Genomic DNA, 19,743 nt, shown 5'->3' with positions numbered 1-19,743 from the left:
TTAAATAACGACTGTTTGGCACCCTTACTGCGGATCATCCTCTATGTGATCTATGTGTCTTACGCAGCGACCAACCCTTCACACCACCGACGTGCTGTAACCACCATATGGTATGGAGTACACTGTCTTATCAAAACTATCTGGACACACTATGTAGTGGGAAATTGACCATTAAATGTCACCAGGGCCGCAGCCGTCTATATACAGGGTGTTCATTTTAAGTGAATACATTGAAATATTTCGAAACCTATACAGCGGGTTAAAAAAAGCTATAATTCCAATTTGTTTGTCTCGGAGGAGGACATACAACGATACTACATTCGACCCCCACCCACCCAGTGCTTGGGTGGCAGGGGGCAACTTTGAAATCTTCAATGGCAACCCCTGTTTTTGTTGCAGATTACGATTCTACGGCAAAATCTACATACATTTTGTCTGAAGCATTTTCTTAGTTTCACCGCAGATGGCGCTGTAATTGGAGGAACCGAAATGAGTACACAGTCGTAATTTACGGCGTGCTACTCAGTGGCCCTTCGATATCTAATGGCACGTGGGACCCCACCTCCATGCTGCGAGGCTAGGACAGGCCAGTATTTCATTACTTCTAACTAACTGGAAACGCCATTCGCAAAGTTGCATTCCTCCGACATGTACCGAGTGAGGTGCAGTGGTTAGCACACTGGAATCGCATTCGGGAGGACGACGGTTGAAACCCACGTCCGACCATCCTGATTTAGGTTTTCCGTGATTTCTCTAAATCGCTTCAGGCAAATTCCGGGATGGTTTCTTTGATAGGGCACGGATGATTTCCTTGTCCATCCTTGACACAATCCGATGGGACCGATGACCTCGCTGTTTGGTCCCCTCCCCCAAATCAACCGACCAACCGTCATCCGATATATCGAGCAGGAGACTACTCGACGTGCCACAGTTGCCGTGGCTCAAAGCGAACATTACTCTTCTTTTCGTATTGTAGTAAGTGTTCATATGTAATACCGCCAACTTCAATACACTTACTGATTCGCTTTTCAAATGACTATACACAGAACAGAAGCATATCTGCGGGTATGTCAACAAAGGCGTTTGTGAAGCGTTCGACCATGTCTTCACGGCCTGTTGGCACATGCTGGTACGCCTTATCTTTTAAATTTCCCCACAGAAAGAAATCCGACGACATCAATTCCGGTGATGTCGCGGACCAATTAATAGGCCACCTCTGCCTATCCACCGACGAATGCAACCACTGTCTAATACCTCCCGTGCTTCAGTTGCGTAATGCGCTGGGCGACCGTCATGCTGAAACCATATACGTTGTCGAACGTCCAGGGCAATGTCACGCAGGAGTACCGGTAGTTCCTGTTCCAAAAACGTTCAATATTTGCGTCTATTCAACGTGCCGTCGATAAAATACGGACCAATGAATTTGTTCCGCATGATGCCACACCATGCGTTAGCCGACCAAAGACTATGATGGTTAACTTTCTGTAACCATTGGGGATTGTCTACGCTCTAGTAACGCATGTTATGCCGCTTACGCTATCATGATTTGTGAATGTAGACTCGTCGGAAAATAGTACCTCGGCAAAGAACGTGGAGGTCGTTCCATTTGTTGACGTGCCCACTCACAAAACACCATCCGGTTGTGGAAAGCGATGCCGTGAAGTTCATGATGTAGAGACACGTGGTGTGGGTGATACGTACGACGACGCAATGTCGTAACAATGCTACCTACGGATATACCGGAACCGCGGTGTTATTGCCGGGCGCTTATCCGTTTGTTGTGGTGCGCTGCCGCTAGTGCAGTTGTTACATTAGCTTCTCCTGTAACACGTTTGCTTCGTTTCTTTTTCTCGCTCTGTACGCTGCCATCAGATATAAAAGCGTTCACAACCTATTAAAAGAACGAACGAGGGCGGGCTTTCTCTGGAAAACGCTCGGCATACAAGGTTACAGCAGCGTCAGCATTTCTCCTACATTCTTCATAAATCAGGATCATTTCAATTTTTCGTCTGTGGTTGCAACGTTCATCATGCACTTCCAAGTCTGTTCTCCAGATGATACGTAGGTGTGCAGGCAATAAACACTGGCCAAGTTCAAAAATGATTCAAATGGCTGTGAGCACTATGGGACTCAACTTCTGAGGTCATTAGTCTCCTAGAACTTAGAACTAGTTAAACCTAACTAACCTAAGGACATCACACACATCCATGCCAGAGGCAGGATTCGACCCTGCGACCGTAGTGGTCTCGCGGTTCCAGACTGCAGCGCCTAGAACCGCACGGCCACTTCGGCCGGCACTGGCCAAGTATTGCAATGTTTAGAGCCGCTATGTTCTGCGTCTGCACGATATGTGAGCTCCGGTCGTAATGTGCTGCCTTTTACGTCGTACATCGCTACACGTGGGGTGGTGCGTCGAGTAGTCTCCTGTTCGGTATGTCGGAGGAATACAACGTTGCGAATGGGGTTTCCAGTTAGAAATTATGAAATACTGGCCTGTCCTACCCTCGCAGCGTGGAGGTGGGATCCCAAGTGCTACTGAATATTCAAGGGCCATTGGGTAGCATGTCGTAAATTACGACTGTGTACCCATTCCTATTCCTCCGATTCCAGCGCCATCTGTGGCGAAACGAAGATAATGCTTCAGACAAAACGTATGTAGATTTTGCCGTAGAATCAAAACCCGCAACTAAAACGCGGGTCCCATTGAAGATTTCAAAGTTACCCCCTGCCACCGACGCTCGGGGTGGGGTGTCAGGATGCGTGTAATATGGTTGGATGTCCACCACCGAGACAGTCCAATTCGAATTACAACTTTTTTTTGACCCGGTGTGTAGTTTTCGAGATACTTCAATGTCTTCATTTAAAATCAACACCCTGCATAAGGAGGCTTGGTTGGTTGGTTTGTTTGGGGGAAGAGACCAAACTGCGAGGTCATCGGTCTCACTGGATTAGGAAAGGACGGGGAAGGAAGCCGGCCGTGTCCTTTCAAAGGAACCATCCCAGCATTTGCCTGGAGCGATTTAGGAAAATCACGGAAATCCTAAATCAGGATGGCCAGACGCGGGATTGAACCGTCGTCCTCCCGAAAGCGAGTCCAGTGTGCTAACCACTGCGCCACCTCGCTCGGTCATAAGGAGGCGTGGAGTACTGTGTTGTCATTAGAGAAGCAGTAACGGCGGACTGGGTTGGCCACGTGAGCTCAGTGACAGCGAATATGAACGAGTCATTGGATATTACCTGAGTAACAAATCCATCAGGGACATTTCAACCATTCTAAAGCTGCTTCTAAAGCTGTCAACTGTTGTTGATGTAGTTGTGATGCGAAAACGCCAAGCTACAACCACAGCTAAACCAACACCTCATGTACAGGAACCGTCGAGATCTGCGGAGGATGGATTTAAAAAATTGTATGAAATCAGCTGACGGCATAACTCGTGAGTTCCAAAGTGCTATCAAAAGGCTAGCTAGCACAGTGACTGTGCGTAGAGAGTCAAAATTAATGGGGTACAGTGGCTGAGCAGATCCTCATAACCCTCACATTTCTGTAATCAATGCTAAGCGACGCTTGAAGTGGCGTAAAAAGCGACACCACTGGACAGTGGATAGCTGGAAAAAAGTAATTTTTTTGACATGATGATGACGTTGTACCCAGTGGCAATCCAATGGAAGGGTTAGGGTTTGCCGAATGCCTGGACAACATTACTTGGCGTCATGTGGAAGGCCAACAGTGAACTACAACGGAGATGATCTTACGGTAAGTGGGTGTTTTTCGTGGACTGAGTGTGGACCGCTTATTGCGCATAAGAAAACGATAAATGTGGAAGGATATGAATACATTTTACAGCATTTTGTATTTCGTAAAATGGAGGAATAGGAGACGATGATTGATTGTATCAGCATGACCATGCACCCTATGGTAAAGCAGCATCTGTGAGGCAATTGTTTGTTGACAAAAATAGTCGTGGAAATGGACTGGCGTGCCCATAGTCCAGACCTGAACCCCGGGGAATACTTCTGGGATGAGTTTAAACGTTTACTTGGTCCAGACCCCAAACTCTAACATCACTACCTCCTTTGGTGTCCACTCTTGAGGAAGATTGGACTATCCGTCCTCCACAGCCACCTCATGTAAGCTGTCCCCAGCAGAGTTCAAGCCATCACAAATGCGAAGCTTGGACACACCCCATACTAATGTCCATTAATAGATGTGCGGATACTTATGATCAAATAGTGTACATCCTGCTCAAGCTCTCAGTGGGAGCAACCTCCTCTATTGTTTGGCAGTTGAATAAGCCGCTGCTTAAGAAAATATTGGAATGTTTAAATCTCTGTTATACTTAAAAAATGTAGCTAAAGTAGGTGTATGCAGACCCAATTATGACAATGTACATTATAATGGGACGTGGACATTTGGCTCTTGGAGCTTTTGGGTAGAACTCGGAACGAGTGCTACAATATCAAACCAGATGTCAGTTGGGGAAATTATGTTCGTAGTTGTGGATTCATCTACAGAACCATAGACGTAAAATACACTGTTGCCTTATTACACTGAGATGATAAAGGTCATGGGACACTTCTTTATATCATGTCGGACCTCCTTTTTCCTGGCGTAGTGCAGCAACTTGACGTGGCGTGGACTCAAAGTCGTTGGAAGTTCCATGCAGAAATATTGAGCCACGCTGACTCTATAGCCATCAAAAATTGTGAAAGTGTTGCCAGTGCAGGATTTTGTGCACGAATTGACCTCTCGATTATGTCCTACAAATGTTCTATGGAATTCATGTCGGCCGATCTGGGTGGCCACATCATTTACTCGAATTGTCCAGAATGTTCTTCAAAACAATCGAGAACAATTTTGGCTGGGTACATGGCCCATTGTCATCCATAAAAATTGCTTCATTGAACGGCTGCAATCTCCCATAGTCGAACATAACCATTTCCAGTCAATGATCGGTTCAGTTGACCAGAGGACCCAGTCGGTCCCATGTGATCACAGCTCACACCATTATGGAGCCTGCCGGCCGGAGTGGCCGAGCGGTTAAAGGCGCTACAGTCTGGAACCGCACGACCGCTACGGTCGCAGGTTCGAATCCTGCCTCGGGCATGGATGTGTGTGATGTCCTTAGGTTAGTTAGGTTTAAGTAGTTCTAAGTTCTAGGGGACTTATGACCACAGCAGTTGAGTCCCATAGTGCTCAGAGCCATTTGAACCATTATGGAGCCACCACCATCTTGCACACTGATTTGGTGACAAAACCCTACTGTCAGCCTCACCAACTGATATCGGAACTTATCTGATCAGACCACGGTTTTCCAGTCGTCTAGGGTCCAACCGATACGGCCACGAGCGCAGGCAATGTCGTGCTATCAGCATAGGCACTCGCGTATGTCGTATGCTGCCATAGCCCAATAACACCAAATATCGACGCACTGTCCTAATAGATCCGTTCGTCGTACGTTCCACATGGATTTCTGCGGTTATTTCACGCAATGCTGCTTGTCTGTCAGCACTGACGACTCTACGCAGACGCCGAGGCTCTCGGTCGTTAAGTGAAGGCAGTCGGCCACTGCACTGTCCGCGGTGAGATGTAATAATGCTTGAACTGTGGTGTTCTCAGCACACTCTTGACACTGTGGATCTCGGAATATTGAATTCCCTAACGATTTCCGAAATAGAATGACCCATGCGTCTAGCTCCGATTACCATTCAGCATTCAATGTCCATCAGTTCCTGTCATGCGCCCGTAATTACCTAGGAATCTTCTCACATGAATCGCCTGAGTGTAAATGACAGCTCCGCCAGTGCACTGCCCTTTTACACCTTGAATACACGATACTACAAGCATGTGCATATCGCTATCCCTTGACTTTTGTCACCTCACTGTATAAATGAGAGTAGTATTCTTGATAGAAACAAATAGTCATTAATGCTGATACACTAAAATTGTCTGTGAACATTAGTAATGTTTAGCAGCATCGTGCTACCTCAATGTATCGTCACGCCAGCATTCGATACTAATGGTGGTAGGTCTATAGATGCCCAGCATCTGGGGCGAAGCTCTAAGTACGGCCACTTGAAAAGATGCACAGGCCACTCAGATCGGCGGGCAGTGGCGCCGTATTAATTTAGCATCCTTTGAGCGAAATGGCGTGGTGGAGAGCTTGCAGGATATTAAATTTGAGGTGTCTGTTGAGCCGTGAGCGGCATGGTAAGCTCTGAGTGCGGCCACTTGAAAAGATGTGGAGGCCAGTCAGATTGGCGGGCAGTGGGGTCATATCAATTTAGCGTCCTCTGAGCGAAATGGCCTGGTGGAGCGCTTGCAGGATATTAAATGTGAGGTATCTGTTGAGTCATGAGTGGCACGCTAAGCTCTGAGTGCGGCCACTTGAAAAGATGTGCAGGCCAGTCAGATCGGCAGGCAGTGGCGTCGTGTCAATTTAGCATCCTCTGATCGAAATGGCCTGGTCGAGCGCTTGCAGCATATTAAATTAGAGGATTCTGTTGAACCGTGAGCGGCACTCTAAGCTCTGAGTGCGGCCACTTGAAAAGATACGCAGGCCAGTCAGATCAGTGGGCAGTGGCGTCGTATTAATTTAGCGTCCTTTGAGCAAAGCGGTCTGGTGGAGTGCTTGCAGGATATTAAATTTGAGGTGTCTGTTGAGCCGTGAGCAGCATGGTAAGCTCTGAGTGTGGCCACTTGGAAAGATGTGGAGGCCAGTCAGATCGGCGGGCAGTGGGGTCGTATCAATTTAGCGGCCTCTGAGCGAAATGGCCTGGTGGAGCGCTTGCAGGATATTAAATGTGAGGTGTCTGCTGAGCCATGAGCGGCACGCTAAGCTCTGAGTGCGGCCACTTGAAAAGATGTGCAGGCCAGTCAGATCAGCGGGCAGTGGCGTCGTATTAATTTAGCGTCCTCCGAGTGAAATGGCCTGGTGGAGCGCTTGCAGGATATTTCTAGCTAACAGAACTGATGATTGCTGTAGAAAGAATATAACATGTAGACTCGCAATGGCAACAAAAGCGTTTCTGAAGAAGAATTTGTAACCATCTAATAAAGATTTAAGTGTTAAGAAGTATTTTCTGAAACCATTTGTAGCTACGCATGGGAGTGAAACATAGACAATAAGCAATTTAGACAAGAAGTGATTACTGGCTTTTGGAATGTGGTGCTACAGAAGAATGCTAAGTATGCTGAAGATTAGATGGGTAGATCGGGTAAATAGGTGGTACTGAACAGAAATAGGAAGACAAGAAATTTGTTGCACAACTTGACTAAAGGAAGCGATCGGTTGATAGGACACATTCTGAGACATCACGGGATCACCCATTTAATATGGAGGAAAGTGGGGCGGGGTGGGGTTAAAAATCATAGAAGGAGACCAAGATATGAATACAGTAAGCAGATTTAGAAAGATGTAGGCTACGGTAGTTATTTGGGGATGAAGAGGCTTGATGCCTAATCCCACTGTGAACTGTGTGCATCACGATCGTATTATTGTCAATATATTTATGATAAATGGCAGCATCAGTCGTAAATATTGAAATCCTTTATTTTACATATCGACTTCGATGGCTATGTGACCATCTTCAGTGCAAATTATTCGAACCTTGTAGACCTATATCATAATAGCACAATATTTTCTATGAGCCGGAGCATGTACTGTAATGATTACTTCCAACACATATCTTGACTTTTACTGCATACAATAATTTTTAAATTGACCGTAGAACCTATCTTGTCATCTTAGCAGTTGGCGATCCAACGTACAGTGAACTTATCTACAACTGTACGTTGGATCGGCAACTGCTACAGTTACAAAATAGTCTCTTCTGTAAATTTAAAAATTATTGTATGCAGTAAAAATCAAGATATTTGTAGAAAGTAATAATCACAGCACATGTTGCACCTCACAGAATATGTTGTGCCATTACAATATGGGTCTACAAGTTTCGACTAATCTGCACTGAAGATGGTTACACAGTGTCCGAAATCGATCTGTAAAATAAAGGATTCCAGTATCTCCGACCGATGCTGTCATTTATCCAAAATTGACAGGGTTGAGTAGCATGAAGAGCTGCATCGAACCAGTCTTCTGACTGAAGGCCACAACAACAACAACAACAACAACAACAACAGTAGAGGAACAGTTTGGAGACGATGATTGTTTGTACCAGCATGACAATGCACCCTGTCCTTAAGCATCATATGTAAGGAAATGGTCTGTGGACAACAACATTCCCGAATTGGACTGTTTGCCGAGAGTCCGACCTGAACCCAGTGGAAAACCTTTGGGATGAGTTAAAACGTCGACTTCGCTACAGACCCCAAGTCCAACATCACAACCATGTTTGGTTTCGGCTCTTCAGTTTCCTCCATCGACATTCAGACACCCAGTTTAAAATGTTCCCAGCTGAGTTAAAGCAGCCATAAAGACGAATGGTGGACACACCCTAATAAGTGTCCAGGTACTGCTGGTCAGATACTGTAGAATAACTGTTGTTGTTGTTGTGGTGGTCTTCAGTCCTGAGACTGGTTTGATGCAGCTCTCCATGTTACTCAATCCTGTGCAAGCTTCTTCATCTCCCAATACCTGCTGCAACCTACATCCTTCTGAATCTGCTTAGTGTATTCATCTCTTGGTCTCCCTCTTCGATTTTTTCCCTCCACGCTGCCCTCCAGTACTAAATTGGTGATTCTTCGATGTCTCAGAACATGTCCTACCAACCGATCCCTTCTTCTAGTCAAGTTGTGCCACAAGCTTCTCTTCTCCCCAATTCTATTCAATACCTCCTCATTAGTTGTGTGATCTACCCATCTAATCTTCAGCATTCTTCTGTAGCACCACATTTCGAAAGCTTCAATTCTCTTCTTGTCCAAACTATTTATCGTCCATGTTTTACTTCCATACATGGCTACACTCCATACAAATACTTTCAGAAACGACTTCCTGACATTTAAATCTATACTCGATGTTAATAAATTTCTCTTCTTCAGAAACGCTTTCCTTGCCATTGCCAGTCTACATTTTATATCCTCTCTACTTCGACCATCATCAGTTATTTTGCTCCCCAAATAGCAAAAGTCCTTTACTACTTTAAGTGTCTCATTTCCTAATCTAATTCCCTCAGCATCACCCGACTTAATTCGACTACATTCCACTATCCTCGTTTTGCTTTTGTTGATGTTCATCTTATACCCTCCTTTCAAGACACTGTCCATTCCGTTCAACTGTTCTTCCAAGTCCTTTGCCGTTTCTGACAGAATTACAATGTCATCGGCGAACCTCAAAAAAGCGGTTCAAATGGCTCTGAGCACTATGGGACTTAACTTCTAAGGTCATCAGTCCCCTAGAACTTAGAACTACTTAAACCTAACTAACCTAAGGACATCACATACATCCATGCCCGAGGCAGGATTCGAACCTGCTACCGTAGCGGCCGCGCGGTTCCAGACTGTAGCGCCTTTAACCGCTTGGCCACCACGGCCGGCTGGCGAACCTCAAAGTTTTTATTTCATCTCCATGGATTTTAATACCTACTCCGAACTTTTCTTTTGTTTCCTTTACTGCTTGCTCAATATACAGATTGAATAACATTGGGGATAGGCTACAACCCTGTCTCACTCCCTTCCCAACCACTGCTTCCTTTTCATACCCCTCGACCCTTATAACTGCCATCTGCTTTCTGTACAAATTGTATATAGCCTTTCGCTCCCTGTATTTTACCCCTGCCACTTTTAGAATTTGAAAGAGAGTATTCCAATCAACATTGTCAAAAGCGTTCTCTAAGTCTACAAATGCTAGAAACGTAGGTTTGTCTTCCCTTAATCTTTCTTCTAAGACAAGTCGTAGGGTCAGTATTGCCACACGTGTTCCAACATTTCTACGAAATCCAAACTGATCTTCCTCGAGGTCGGCTTCTGTCAGTTTTTCCATTCGTCTGTAAAGAATTCGCGTTAGTATTTTGCAGGTAGAATAACTACAATTGCTTAATCTACCAACATTCGTTTAAAAATTTTTCGTTTTGAAACGGGGAAAGTACATGCTAAACTTTGGATTGGAGGACAATAATAGTTTTTTCTTTTTTATTTTTTTTACAGGTGATCCAGGTGGATCCGGGCAGTGGCAAGTTGCTGCAGCGGGTGGACATCCCGGCACTGAACGTGACGTCAGTGGCGTGGGGCGGCGCCGGCCTCGACGAGTTGTTCGTCACGTCGGCGTTCGACGGCATGACCCGTGAAGAGCTAGAGCGCCTGCCTATGGCCGGCTGCAGCTTCCGCGTCACCGGGCTCGGCGCTAAGGGACTCCCCGCACACCGCGTCCTCCTCTGAGCACATTTATCGTGGCACTCAATGTTACAGGGATTGGCTACACTAAATAAAGTTCTCGTTACATATTACCACCCTAGATGAAGACATGGAAATGTGCTACGTCGCCACAATATTTTTATATTATTGTTATTTCCATGCCCGATTAAATAAGTTGTTTAAAAACTGTGACCGAATTGACTTAACTGCTAAAAATCTAGTGTACAAGGTTCATTCAACAGGCGCCACAGCAGCAGGTTCACTGATCTGGAAACTGGCTGCATTCGTACACATCAGCTTCACTCGAGAGAAGGTCCCACTTTGCAGCGCGGCACTGTTTAGGCTAGCTGCCAAAGGGTGGCTGTTCTCTTGGGAGGATGTCGGGGTACTCTGCGATGTCCATTTTCTTCACTTTTTGCAGATACGCTACACACGTGGGCGGCGTACTAGGCAGCAGATATACACAGCTCGACCAAATGGATTGCTGTAGTTCACGTTCCTTCATAGCCAAATATGGGACTAGCGAATGGTCTAACCAGGGCATGGTAAACAGTGTTCTGTTGCCATTCGGGCGCGTTCACAGGACTTTCTATATACAGGGTGATCAAAAAGTCAGTGTAAATTTGAAAACTTAATAAACCATGGAATAATGTAGATAGAGATGTAAAAATTGACACACATGCTTGGAATGACATGGGGTTTTATTAGAACCAAACAGAAAAAAACTTCACAAAATGTCCGACAGATGGCGCGTGAATGACCTCTTGCGCGCGTCGTTTGGTGATGATCGTATGCTCAGCCGCCACTTTCGTCATGTTTGGCCTCCCAGGTCCCCAGACCTCAGTCCGTGCGATTATTGGCTTTGGGGTTACCTGAAGTCGCAAGTGTACCGTGATCGACCGACATCTCTAGGGATGTTGAAAGACAACATCCGACGCCAATGCCTCACCCTAACTCCGGACATGCTTTACAGTGCTGTTCACAACATTATTCCTCGACTACAGCTACTGTTGAGGAATGATGGTGGACATATTGAGCATTTTCTGTAAAGAACATCATCTTTGCTTTGTCTTACTTTGTTATCCTAATTATTGCTATTCTGATCAGATGAAGCGCCATCTGTCGGACATTTTTTTAACTTTTGTATTTTTTTGTTCTAATAAAACCCCGTCATTCCAAGCATGTGTGTCAATTTGTACCTCTCTATCTACATTATTCCGCGATTTATTCAGTTTTAAAATTTATACTGACTTTTTGATCACCCGGTACAGTACGTAACATAACTGCTTCGCGTATGTATTTTTCTTGTCAATTCGTTCGTTTCCTTCCAGACAACAAGGCGTTGATCTACGTGATGCAAACAGCTCTACTAAGATGTAAGTCACTTTGTTCTGCAATAGATTTTTATTCATTTTTAGTAGCACTTGTACGTACGTTACACTTTTAGTTTCGGCCACTATATTTCAGTTTTCGATACAAAACTGTCAGTCGGCTGTTCCTGATCTATAAATCTTCCAAACAGTTCTTCAGTTCTCTAAATATAACTGAAATTCAGACAGACAGCATACAGTAGGCCGTTTCTGTTTTCTACATACTCTGGAAGTTTCCTCACTTCACGAAATTGTTCACTAGTAATATCACATTTACTGACAGACGTTGTTGGATCCTCGTACTATTCGTAGAAGACCAATTATCTAACCGTCCAAGTACACTCTTAATGTCTCACTTACCTTCAACCTGCCTGCTCTATTCAGAAGCACACTATTTACAATGGCAGCTGCAGTATGTGCGCACCAACAGGGTGTGGCCAAAAATATGGAAACGCCACAAACGCCACATTTTACCATGCCTATTACAGTGTAGGAAAACAGTTAGCATTAAAAACATCTTCAATTCGTCTCGGAAGGAATAATCACAGCTCCTGTATGATTTTCAAGGGAATCTTATTCCAGTCTTCCTGCAAAATAATGTCCAGTTCGCATAACGATGACGGAGGTGGATAGCAATCACAGACCCTTCTCTCCGAAGTAGACCACAAAGGCTAAATAATATTGAGATCTGGTGACTGTGGTGATCAGGGGAAGATGTGACAATTCATCCTCGTGCTCAGAGAACTAGTCCTGGACGATGAGAACTGTGTAAACAGCGGCCCTGTTGTCTTGGAACACAGCATCACCATTGGGGAACAAACATTGTAGTATTTCCACCTTACAGAGTACGCACGAGTACCACAGAGTACCAGGTTAAAGACTGCCCAAATCTTCATCGAACCCATACCATATTTCACTCGTGAGTCGTAGCTCAGCCGAAAGTGGTAAACAATGTGAAACAAGACTCATACGACCGAATGTCTTTGTTTATTGTTCCAGATTCCAGGTTTTATGACTTCAGCACCACGTTTTCTTGTTATAAGCATTTGCATCACTCATATGTCATTTCTGGAATTCCAGCTGGCCCCGAAATTCCCACCTTATAGAGCTCTCTTCGTGGTGTTTTGGTGTGGTGCTGACGGTGTTCGAGAGCGATATTGAGTTCTGCAGTAATTATTGCAGCTGCCGTGCTCTTATTTTTCGTCACAATCCACTTCAATGACCATCCGTCACGATCACTAAACGTACGCTTTCGTCCGCATTGTGACGTAGAGGATGATCCTTTTCCTATATAATAAATCTCCGATATTGTGCGTCTTGAAACACCAAACAGTTCGGATGTCTTAGTTACGGCAACACCCACCGGAAGAGCAGCAACAGTTTACCCAAGTTTTAATTCACTTAGTGCCACTCACGACTGTAAAGAACACTCTTGCTACGGCGATTGGCTTTGCAATGTATTGAGGACATTGGAGAGGTGCCGTTTGTGGTCAAATACAGCAGCGTAACATGCAGGCTTGGCTAGCACCTGATTTTATGTTCAAGTATTATGTCTCTCAGTGTTTCCATATTTTTGTCCAACACCTGTATTTCTGCTCGCATTGGAAAGACCTATTCGGATACTTACACGTGCGATTGCGTCTAGCTTCAGTGTTTTTCTCTTAGGTACATTCAGTAGTCCTGCTTGTGGATCGCAAACAGAATCATTCAAGTTTAAATCTAACGAAAACAGACCAGACGTTGATTCAGTGAAGCGATCTTTTCCGTGCCACTTTTTAATACAGATTTCCTGCAGCTGAGCAAATTACAGGATTAAATGGCAGATCATACCCACGTATTTCGTTTTTCTTATGTGTAGATCCATGCATTCCCAACGATAATTTTTTTTTATTTAGTTCCTTTGTCTATTTATCAGTGTCCCTGAGACCATGAGAGCCAAAGCTACTTCGCCAAATGTTAATGCACAGTTTACAGAGGGCACATTAAAAACACGAAAGAACTAAGGATTAACGAAACCAGAAAGACAGTTTTGAGAAAGTGTGAGTATAAATAACACATCTCACGGAAAAGTTCTGAGATACTGTGAAGAATTCCTGTACAGATTAGGTGGAGTGTGCCTCAAGGAAACTTTTCAATTTGAATGCTTCACGAAGTGTAAATCGTTTTCCACTCTGGTGTTCACCGAATGAATGTTGGAGTTTCTTCTGAATGAGTCAGTGTTGTCAACAACACATCCAGCGATGGAATATATGTACAGGAATCACCGAATGAATTACAAGATAGCTGAGTACAGTCAACACGAAGTAAGTGACCTGACATCAAGATCAATCTGACCGCCCTTGTAGTCTTAGAATTTACTTGGTACGTGCGTAGATCTACTCAAAAATGTAATACTGTAAGAAATGATAGTGTGAAATTAAGAAAAGTAAACAAGTAAATTATTGATGGTGTACAGCAATCAGCCACAAATTCATTTTAGGTTACAGTATTCACAAAGTACTGTTACCGGTTTCGAATTTTTCACCCTTTCATCAAAACAAATAATACATTGGTATCACGTAAGTTGCCATTGGATAAATAATAATTCACAATTACGAACGGGTAACCAAAATGATTGCGCTGTAGGTATGTGTTGGAAAGAAAGTTAGTTGAAATGTCCATCTCGCGCATATCTTTTTGCAGTTTTCTTGAAATGAAGTACATTGTCGATGATCTTTGCATTTTCACAATCACGTATGTTGATTTGGATTGTAAAAAACTTTTGTTAGGTCACAAAACGAGTTTTCAGTGTGCACCACATGTTTGATTTACAACATAAAAAAACAAATACAGAGTTTACAAAGTAAATGAGTGTTAAAGTTGCTGCAATGTAATGATACAAAGACATATCATTCTCTTGGGAGAGGAGGCGTAAATTACTGTTGCATTACATTAAAAAAGTATTTTACATGAAACCTAGGGCATTAAATGCAGACAAAAATGACAAATACATGAGATTTTGTGAATTATAGCGTTACAAACTCATTTGCTATAACGATAGACATAGAAATGTGAGAAAGATGTGTGTGAAATCCTTATGTGCCATTTCAACATTGACGATGATCATACATTAAAATGTATTACTATTTAGTCCAATAAATAATATTGACTATTGTAGGTGCATAAAATATGTTAAGATTAGTTACTAGATTTGCAGGCAGGTGTACAAACATTATTTATATTGGAGTATGGAAAGTACTTTTCGGAAGTTTTTCAGGAAAGGAGTCATGGCCAATTCATTCTTCTCATTGAGGATATTATCAGGGGAAGTGCTTTTGTGAGTGTGTGTGTGAGTGTGTATTTCTATTTTCTCTAACGGATTCGTAGTGGCTTCTTTTCCTGCTAAAAATAATATTTTCATGTTATCTTCAATGGCTAACACTGAATGGGTTTCTTCTGCAATGTGGGCTGCAAATGGGGATTTGTACAAGTTTCCACACCTTAAGGCATTCAGGTGTTCTTTGAAACTAATCTCAAAACTTCAGCCTGTCTGACCAATGTAGAATTTCGGGCACAAATCGTATTGAAGCTTGTACATTCCTGATTTACTATAGGGGACCTTAGGAACTTCTACACCATGGACCACTTTTTACTGTAATTTACTATTAGTAGAGAACCTGATTTTAATATTATTATTTTTCAATAAGTTTACAATTTCTTACGAAATTGGGCCTATGTATGGGATAATGATATATTCAGGTGTAGCTTCCGCAGAAGGCTGATTTGTTTTGGATTGAATGCTGTGTCAACTACTGTTCTGTGCAGCTGTGGCTTTCGCTTTTTCATTGATTTAGAGTTTTTCTATTATTATAGGATTATAGCCATTATTATGAGCAGCTGTTTTAATTAAACTGATTTCGTTTTGTTGGTCTGTGAGACTCATAGGTACCTTTTGCATTAGTGTACCATGGCTCTGAAATGGGACATTTTCTGTTGGTTGGGATGACTTGAGCAATTATCAGTGCTGAGATGTGTGATGGTCAATTTCCTGTAGATGCTAAGCTGATATTTATGGTTAATGTTACAGACATTAAGAACAAGAAAATTTGTGGTCTTATTTGTTTCATTCTGAATTGTGAATTTAATAATTTTTTGCATTTTGCCAGGGTTTGTTGCCAGTGCATCAATTTCAGTGTTTGTACCATCAAAAAGCAAGATTGTATCATCAACATATTTTTGTAGTGTATAATTTTGTTTATGATCTGTTGATTAGTTGAAACCTATTTTTTCTGTGTGGTTGATGTAAATATCACCTAATATCCCAGGCAAGTTATTTCTCATTGCCAAACTATCATGTTGTTGTTAAAACAATTTGGTGATGCTAAAACAATTGTGCTTTAGGATGAGTATGAGTAATATTTTGAGCTCACAGATACCTGCAATACTAAGTTGCTTCCACCAAAGCAGATTTTTTCTTATAATCTTGACAGTCTTTTTAACAGGGATGTTTGTGTATAGATTCACTACATCCAGTGATGCAAATTTAGCTGTAGGTGAATGTGGAAGTCTTGAATGGATGCTGTGGGTTCATGTGTGTTGTATATGGTGCTATTTTCAAATGTATAATGTTTGGCAATTAAGTCTTTCAGTTTACGGCTTATAAAATATTCAGGGCTATTTCTCTAGTTATGTATCTGGTGAATATGACAGCTTTCTTTATGTATCTTTGGTTGTGTTCATAGTTTTAGTGCTGAGGGATTTGTTGTCATACTGCTACACACTTCATATGCATTCAGTAAAAAGTTGAAGTTTATTTAGAAGCTTACAGACTTAAGTTTGGAATTTCATTGTGGCATCAGACATTATTTCAGTAATGTTGTTTGCAATGGAAAAATTTTAATGTTTTCTCTGTATATTTCTTTATATGTTATACGACAACAGAACTTCCTTTATCAGCCATTACAATCAGTGCTTTGTTTTCAGATAATTTCAGGCTATGAGAATTGTTACACTGTGACTGCTGTGTCTTGTTGTAGGATTGCTTGAGACCATTATTTACTAGAGTAACCTGACTGTCACTGAATTGGATGTCAGTGGTGTTAACTACCCTGTCAATGAATTTATGTTGGCCTGATTGTTTATTTTTGTCCCAATCAGATTTAAATAGTTTTATGGCTTCTAGTTTCTTCTTCTGTTTACATGAGATTATTATTTTTCTTTATTTATTTTATCATTATATGCTGGATAATGAGTTAGAACTGTAAAGGCGAATGGATGTTTCCTATCTGCAAATGCAAAATGGTTTAGATTTTCTTGTTCCTTGTATTGCATTTTTATCTCAGTTTTTAGCGAAATATCAAATTTTTGTCGCTATACTGACAGAATTAGTCTTCCACTGGACTTTGACCTACCCATATTTTAGAACTATATTACAGACACACACTAGTTGTTGAATTTATGTCAAGAGACGTTTTGATCAGGTCAGTTTTGTGTTTCTTGAAATCGTGTATATTTCTCGCAATGTAAGCTTAACACAAATTTGTCAAACAACCAGGTGGTTAGAGACGGTGGCAGTTATATGAAATACATTTGCAGGGTGTACACTAACGAGTAAGAAATTTGTATGAGGTTAGTTTATTGAAAAAGCTCCATTACTAGTATCGATTTTTTCACAGTTTATCATCAGGCGGTTTTTTTTCACTCTTTCATCAAAACAGGTTATTCATTGGTCTCATACGAATTGCCTAGAATAAACAATAATTCACAACTAAAATTGCGCTAAAGATTTGTGTTGGAATGCCACTTAGCTGAAATATCCATCTGGTGAATTTGTTTTTCGAGTTTTCCTGTAATGAAATACAATCACATACGTTGGTCTGGGTTGTAAAACACTATTGTTAGGTCACAAAACGAATTTTCAGTATGCACTACATGCTTTGGTTTACAGCATACGAAAACAAATGCAGGTGTTACAAAGTACATGAGAGTCAAAGATGCTGCAATGAAATGATACAAAGCTATACCATTCTTTTGAAAAGGAGGCGTAAATTACTGTTACATTACATTCAAAAAGTATTTTTCATTAAATCTAGGGCACTAAATGCAGACACAAACAACAAATATAGGGGATTTTCTGAATCATAGCATTACAAACTTATTCTATATATTGATACAGATACAAATGTGGGAAAGAAGTTTATATGCTATTTGAACGTTGATGATGACAATACATAAAAATCTGTTAGTCATCTTCAGTCCAAAAAGTAATATTGACTATTGTAGGTGCATAAAATATTATAAGATTAGTTACTTGATCTGCAGATAGGTGTACAAACATGATTTGTGTTGGACTATTGAAAGTTCTTTCTGGAAGTTTTTCAGGAAAGGAGTGATAGCTAATTGAGTTTTCTCATTAAGGATATTATCAAGGGAAGTGGTTTTTGTGTGTGTGTATTTATATTTTCCCTAACAGATTTGTAGTGGCTTCTTCTTCTGCTAACAGTAATATTTTCATGTTGGTCCCAATGTTTGTCACTGAATGGTTTTCTTCTGCAATGTGGGCTGCAGATGGAGATTTGTACAAGTTTCCATGCGTTAAGGCATTGCAGTGTTCTATGAACGTCATCTCAAAACTTCTGCTTTTCTGACCAATGTAGAATTTTGGGTATAAACGACATTGGAGCTTATGTATTCCTGATTTACTGTAGGGCCCTTAGAAAGTTGTACACCATGTATCACTTTTTGCTATAATTTGCTATTAGTAGAGAAGCTGATATTAACATTATTCTTTTTCAACAAGTTTACAATTTTGTATGATAATGCACATATGAATGGGACAACAGTATATTTAGGTGTGTCGTTTGCAGGAGGCAAATTTGTTTTGGATTGAACGCTGTGTGAACTACTGTTCTGTGCGGCTGTGGCTTTCGTTTTTGCTTTGTTTCAGAGTTTTTCTATTATTATAGGATCATAGCCATTATTATGAGCAACTGTTTTAATTAAAGTGATTTCATGTTGTTGATCTGAGTGACTCGTAGGTACTTTTTGCATTAGTGTAACATTGCTCTGAAATGTGACATTTTGTTGTGGTTGGAATGACATGAGGAGTTATCAATGCTGACACCTGTGGTGGTCGGTTTTCTGTAGATTCTAAATTGATTTCTATGATTAGTCATACAGTTTTTAAGTGCAAGAAAATTTGTGCTCTTCTTTGATTAAAACTCAACTGTGAATTCAATTCTTTTATGCAATTTACTGAGGTTTGTTGCGAGTGCATCAGTGTCACAGTTTGTACCTTCAAAAAGCAGGATTTCATCATCAACAAACATTTTGTAGTATATCATTTATTTATGATTTGTCGAGTAGTTTAGACATACTTTTTTCTATGTGATTGATGTAAAAGTTAGCTAATACCCCAGCAAAGGCATGTCCCATTGCCAAGCCAGCATTTTGTTGGTAAAACTTGTTGTTAAAGCAAATGGTAATAAATTTTAATGTATTATCATCAATGTTCAAATAACATGTAAGGGTTCCACACATTTCTTGCAAACTTTTGTTTCTCAGTTGTTATATATAACAAGTCTGTAATGATATAATTCATGAAATCCCATGTATTTGTGTTTTTGTCTGCATTTAGTGCCCTAGATTTAATGGAAAATACTTTTTCAATCTAACACAACAGTAATTTACACTTCCTTTCCCAAAAAATGCAATATCTTAATACCATTGCATTGCAGCATGTTTCACACTTACGAACTTTATGAACTCTATTTGTTTTCATATTATGTAAATCAAAACACGTGACACATGGTGCACATTGAAAATTCGTTTCCTAACCTGATGAAAGTGTTTTACAATCCAAATCAACATATGTGACCATGAAAACACAAAGACCTTCGAGAGTGTATTTCATTACAGGAAAACAGCAAAGAGAAATGCGCCAGATTAACTTTTAACCTAAGTTGCATTCCAACACAAATATTCAGCGCATCCACATTGGATACAATTTTGTAATTGTGAATTACTGTTTATCCTAGGGCAACTCGTGTGAAACCAATGTGTAATTTGCCTTGATGAAAGCGTGAAAAT

General features: G+C 41.4%; 1 protein-coding gene across 1 annotated transcript in view; it reads left to right on the top strand.

Annotated features, from left to right (window-relative positions):
- The window catches only part of LOC124721933 (regucalcin-like), a 95,776-nt gene extending 85,278 nt beyond the window's left edge, over window positions 1–10,498 (top strand). The window contains exon 6 of the mRNA XM_047247091.1: window positions 10,100–10,498. Coding sequence (XP_047103047.1) covers window positions 10,100–10,330 — 231 coding nt within the window. The 3' untranslated portion in view covers window positions 10,331–10,498. The remainder of the gene's footprint in view (window positions 1–10,099) is intronic.
- The last annotated feature ends 9,245 nt before the right edge of the window (window positions 10,499–19,743 follow it).

Source organism: Schistocerca piceifrons, chromosome X (assembly GCF_021461385.2).
Source record: "Schistocerca piceifrons isolate TAMUIC-IGC-003096 chromosome X, iqSchPice1.1, whole genome shotgun sequence".
Classification (NCBI taxonomy): domain Eukaryota; kingdom Metazoa; phylum Arthropoda; class Insecta; order Orthoptera; family Acrididae; genus Schistocerca; species Schistocerca piceifrons.
Note: the sequence above shows the minus strand (reverse complement) of the source record. Positions and strands in the feature narration are given on the sequence as shown.